Genomic DNA, 6,537 nt, shown 5'->3' on the forward strand with positions numbered 1-6,537 from the left:
TTTGAGAAGGTAACACCAACTAACTCCAGCTATAACTGGTGCCCTCCTTCGCCAAGTTTCTAACCGAGCGAAGCTAGCCGCTTGAATCGATAATGGCCTTGCATGGCCTGCCAACGGTGAATGGAATAATTTCCTAGGTACTAGTGTCAAATAAGAGGTCTGTTCGTGTTACTTCAATGTTCAAAAGATTTTGCACTTAAAATGAGATAAAAGATTTAGTCGTGTTGTTTGAAATCTCTAAAATTTTTGTACTTAAAACGAGATAAATATATATTCGGATGTTAATGAGAAAGAAAGTGAAGATACTGAGTGTAAAAATTAAAAAGTGTTTAAAACAATTCGAACAAACCTAAAGACCGCAGCACAAACTTTTGCAAGGAAGGGGAAAAATATATTATTTTTCCCAAATTACGGCTAAAATATTAAGAAAATTGTAATGCGGTTATTTGTAATCAGGAAAGTCGCATTTTTCAAGAGCGTTTTTTTTTTGGAAAAAAGATAAAATAAAAATTCGTTTTGATACTTCACTGTACTTGTACCATTTTTGCATTTAAGGTGCAGATAATTTTATTTATTATGTATTAAAAGCCAAATTACAAGATCCAGCTCTTTAAGAAACTTTATAGTAAAATATAAGTCAGAAAAAGTTTCATGGCAAAATATTTCTTCTACAAGACAATAATATACTGTAGAGTGCAGATATGTATCTGTACTGCAAATGAAGTGTAAATGAGTTTTCTTATCACTCTTGTCGGCCCTTAAATCAATCGAAATATATCATATTTGTGTATAATTATTGATTCGCGAAATTTTATTATTTAAATTAGTTATAAATTACATTAATTAAATTATCGAGTGAATTCAATATTTGATTAATTTGAATTATTTCATTCGAATTATTTTGTAGAAACGAGAAATTTAAATTTTGCCTATATTCGTTATAAAAGTTGGCGAGTTTTCAAAAATTAAAAAATTAAAAAATTTAAAATCAAAAAATTAAAAAAATACGTATTTCGATTATAATCGTTACCTTTAGTTGGAGTACATTTTTTTATCCAGTAAGAATGATAATGAAATCGACATTGAATCGATGATATCGATTTGACATCGAATTGGTGTTGATTTAACATCGAAATTATCAAATTGACATCAAATCGACATCGATTCTATTGTTTCTTACTGGGTTATAATCTAGTAAATTTAACGATGAGAATCTTGAAGAACATATTATATTAATTCCAATTTTGGCTACTTTTTATCGAACTTAATATATCTTTCTCTTCAATAGATACAATAATAATTCGAAAGTATATTTCAACCCAATAAACAAGAATAGATTGAAATGGACTGAAATAGAATCAGATTTTTAGAAATATGTATTCACATTAAAATCCTTTTCAATCCGAATGCATTTATTATATTTAGGAATTACATTAAGCACATTTATATGCCTTTATTTCAATTTAAAAATAATATATGAGTTTTATATGAGTTTTTTTTATTATTATATATGAGTTTTTTTCTGTGCCTCATCTAAATATTTCTCAATTCATTCTGAATAGGAAATGCAGTCTTTCAATCCAATTGAATCTTCAGTTGAATTCAATTCAATCCAATTTAATCCAATTGAATTCAAGAAAGTTTTTGTTACTTAAAATAGGCATTCAGAGAGATAAAATTTTAATTCAATTTAATATTTTTAATCCATTGTTGTTTATTAAAAAGTTTCGCTCTTATTAATTGGAATATCTTCGCAATGATAACTTTCATAATGATAACATTTTAAATTTCATTTGTCTGGAATATATTCTCTCGCGATAAGTATAATTATTTGAACATCTTAAGAGATTTATGTTTGAAACCTCGCATAAATCTGTTGTTTAACGAGACTGAAGCCTATTCTACAATGTACTCTTTGTTTCCTGTTTCTTGTTTTTTGCTTTTTTCTCCTTTGCAATCATTTTATCAATAATATATTTTTTGCTATTTCTTGTATTTCTTGTTTCTTTCGTTAACTTTTATCTCGGGTGATAAAAAAAATCAGATAAGAAGCAAAAAGACAAGATAAAAAAATAACAAAAAGTAAGAAACAGAAAACAAAAAGCACATTATAAAACAGGCTTAAAATTATGTTCCAAACTTAAACAAAACAAGCAAACGATAATATTAAAATCATGACATTAAAATCGGAAATGATTGAAAAATTACTTTTAATTAATCATTTTGGAGTCATTTTGATCATTATGATTCGATACACATAATGACTTATTGTTGTTTCGCTTGCGAAACGTCCTCTTCAAGGAAAATTTTATTTGATAATATATAGTCACGTATTATATATATATATATATATAATATCAAGTAAAACTTTCCTCTGAATGTGTTTTGAAATGCTATAATAATCCTTAAAAATAAATTGTAAGCTTATGTTTTTCAGCTCAACTTCTCATAATTCATCTTTTCTCTTTTTCTCGAATTCCAACATGAAAAGGAAAGAAAGCTGATTCATGAAAAAAGTTGAGCTGAAAAAATAGACTTGTAATGTTCTTAATTAAAACTGTACGCGCTTGCGTGCAATACGTTTCCAAACGTGGCCAAGTGTTTATCGTCAACGTTCGCGTACGCAATACATACGCATTTGCAGCATTTGTGCGCATCTCGAGCTCAATGACGGTAAATCTCGCTTTTTTTTCGCGTAGGGAGAGAGAAAACGGGAAGCGTCGCGCATACAGATTACGAATATAAATAAATCGACCGTGCGAATTGGTGGCTTTTCGCAGAGTATCGTGAGCGCCGCGAGTCCCACCGCAATCTCTCAACTCCCGGAGCTGGATCGCGAAGCTGTCGCGAACACGACCGGGTGAAGGTGAAGTACGACGGGGAGATTCGTGTGTGGGGATCCAGTAGGAAATGGCTGCCGTTTTGAAGAGAGAATTTCGTACCGTGACGAGCGTGCTCGCCGGCAACGGGAATCTACCGTTGCTCATAGCCGCACGGTAAGCACAAGTGAACTCGTGCGGAACATGGCATTGTCATTATTATTATTATTTTTCAATTTTTTTTAACTTCTTAGCGCGAGAGCGATCTGTACGTGAGAGCTCATAACCGTGACGGACCTGCTGCTCGGATTGACTAACAGTTATATCAATTCGTAGGTATCTGACGAGATCGTCGATCCGCTGTGACATCAGTGAGGGATGGCTGAGCAAACTCCTGGTGAGGAAGATCGAGCCCACAAAAGAATCGCACTCGCGAATGCTCTCCGATAAGGAGGTCATTTATGCACTGCACACTCAAAACATACGGCCAGATTCGATTGACAAATACTTGGCCAACTAGTGAGTCGACATCTTTGTGACCTTGCATCCGAGTGCGTGATGGTTCACTGACCTATAAATTCGATGCAATAGGATCGATCTGTCTTCAGCATGCAACGTTTCTAATTTAGTTTATTATTTGTAGTTGCTAGTCTTTAAGGCTAATCTAACAGTGTACTCTGCTTTGCAGTGAACGTTTCTTAATTTTTACTTCTTTTCTTTTTGCTTCTTAATCCATTTTTCGTTTTCTATTATAAGAAACAAAAGTTGAATTTCGAAAAAGATTCAGGTAGAATGGAAGAACACAAAATCATAATGAGATCAAGTTGATAATGATACTAAGTTGAAGTAATTTTAGGAAAAACGATAGTGATGTCTTTCGCTATACTTCGACAACGATTTTGTGATGAATTCATAACACAGTAATAATTTTTAAATTACTTTTAACTAAAAATCACTTAAAATTATTATATCAAGAATTCACCATAAAATCGTCACCAAAATGTCTCGACATGTTTTTCCTTAAAATGACTTCAATTTGATGTCATTTTGATCTTATAACTTTGTATTCTATCTGGAAAGAAATACATAATATTGATAAAATAGTTACAAAGAATGAAAAAGGCAAGAGGTAAAAGCAAAGAACACATTGCAGATTAGCCTTTATAGATATTGCAATATCTTTAAAATATAGTTAAAACTTGTGTTCTTTATCATATAGTATTATATATTTAATTGGTATCATCAGAATATAGTCAGAATATCATTTGTATGTACTTGTTTTGTAATCTTTTATAGGTTTAATAGATTATCGAAAAATATATATTAATGTTAAATGTGTTAAACTTTAAATAAGCCTGCTAAATGTTCTCATGTACGTTTCTCCTTATCTTTTTTTTTTATGCCATTCCAGTGAGGAACACGTTAATCTGATACACTCAAAAAAATCTGATTTGAATTGCGAATTAGTGGGTTCGTGGACAGTGGAAGTAGGAGATTTAGATCAGGCCTTACATTTATGGCAATATACAGGTGGTTACGAACGTATAGATCATACACAAGCTGTGCTTTCTAAAGATGAGGTACGAAATCTTTTGTAATATACAAAGAAAAGACAGAGACGTAGATCTATTTTTTAGTTGAATTTTTTGCATCGCTCTGTCTTTTTCAATTAGAGAGAAAAAGAAAAAAGATAAATAGTGCAAGAAGTTTAGCTGAAAAGAACAGATCAATTGCAATGAACATTGATGAAAACCTAATTTCCATAGTCTTATCAACGACTGCAAACGGAACGTGGGAATTACTTAAGATCACGTCATTTGCAATATCTGTTGGCGTTCAGTTATTGGCCACCGTTAACAAAAAGGAAAGGGCCAAACAAATATGAAATACGTAGTTATAGTTTGCAACCAGGCACGATGATAGAATGGGGAAATAATTGGGCTAAAGCTATTAATTATAGACGCAACAATGATGAACCGTTTGCTGGTTACTTCTCACAAATTGGTAGATTGTACAATGTACATCATATTTGGTGTAAGTGTGAAATCATATATTGTTTATATTACGCTGTTTTATGTATATTATGCTCATTCATCTTCATATATATCGCATATTTGTTTTTATTTTTCAGGTTACAAGGATCTTCAATCACGTAAAGAAACGCGTGAGAGTGCTTGGAGATCGCCCGGTTGGGACGAGTGTGTCGCTTATACTGTACCTTTAATAAGAGAAATGCACTCGCGCATATTAAACCCAACTTCGTTCTCGCCTACGAAATAAAATTTAAATGGGTGCGAACACAAATGCATTTGTATATTATTTCTTATAAATATATATATGTACGGATTGTAATATTGTAAAAACATTTGTTACATGTATACACTGTGTAGATTTAAGTATGCTATTATTTACGCGCATGAGAAAAGCTACAAATTTTTGTTGTATTATAACTGGCAGGAATGTCATAGTTTGTTACTATCTGATATACATTAGCAAAAGCGACAGTTTATATATATATATATATATATAATATGTATGTATGTATATGTACATACATATACATATGTACATATATACATATACATATATATGTATAAATATTATATATGAAACATGTCATTTTGTCAAAATGTCAGTTGAATCACAACATATGTATTATATATATATATATATATATATGTCTGTATAGAGAAAGATATAAAGAAATGATCTTTATATTCTTTCCGCATTTTTTCTTCATCTACATTCATCAATTTCAAATTCTTCAATCTAATAGGAAGACAATAGGACACGTTTTGATTTTATTAACGACTTTCTTATTTGCCATATTTTTCTATTTTTGTGTATTACAATTGATATATATTACGAAAATGCATAGATAATATAGTATAATAACATAAGTAGAAAAGATGTACCTGAATTTATAAAAAAAAAAAATCATCAGTAAAATCTACATATCATTTAAAAAATCGGCAAGTTGGATTAAAATGCATTCATAGTTCTAACATTTCTCATTTTTATTATCTTATTAATATGTATTGTGTATTGGATTAAATAATTTCAATTATTTAAATCTTAATTTACGATGCATCACCGCATATTTCTTTCCCCCAATCGATTTAGTTACAAAATGCGTGTATATTACTTAAAGTTAAAAATGAAATTAAATTTGTATAATAATTATTAAGAATGTTTATGACTCGATTCGCATTTCGTATGCATTTCACGATTATTTATTCATTAGAAAGATATTGGTATCTCAATGGTAAGATATCTATCTCGATCAAAATTTACATTTCATGTGTTAATATAATAATAAAGATAATAATAAACAATAATAAAATAATATTAATAAAATGTAGGGAGAATATATTAAGAGTCTATTATACGTTATCTCATGCTACAGATCAATTATATGATCATATATTGACTACAAATATTAACTCACCCACTCAAGCAATTACATTCAATTCGATGTAAAACACTTCAGCATTGTCAGAAAATTTTTAATGCAATTATTCTCTTTAATTGCAATTAATAAAAAGCTTAAAATATAATATTAGTTTTAAAAATTTACGTATATTTTTCAAGCTAGATTTATGCTACACAGAACAAAATTAAAGAATAAATATTACAGATGGTATTGTTGAGAACTGTCTTAATATGCACATTATGTATATACATGGAATCTCATTCTACCATCGAAATATAGTACAAG

The 6,537-nt window shown here is 30.0% G+C and overlaps 1 protein-coding gene across 1 annotated transcript; it reads left to right on the forward strand.

The window, feature by feature from the left end:
• Window positions 1-2,910: 2,910 nt before the first annotated feature.
• LOC105625405 (protein NipSnap) lies at window positions 2,911-5,182 on the forward strand. Its single transcript, XM_012206741.1, has 5 exons — window positions 2,911-2,996; window positions 3,156-3,338; window positions 4,231-4,399; window positions 4,586-4,853; window positions 4,951-5,182. Exons 1-5 carry the CDS (start codon window positions 2,911-2,913, stop codon window positions 5,097-5,099), a joined length of 855 nt encoding a protein of 284 aa, XP_012062131.1. The 3' UTR covers window positions 5,100-5,182.
• The last annotated feature ends 1,355 nt before the right edge of the window (window positions 5,183-6,537 follow it).

This window comes from Atta cephalotes (assembly GCF_000143395.1).
Source record: "Atta cephalotes unplaced genomic scaffold scaffold00003, whole genome shotgun sequence".
NCBI lineage: Eukaryota > Metazoa > Arthropoda > Insecta > Hymenoptera > Formicidae > Atta > Atta cephalotes.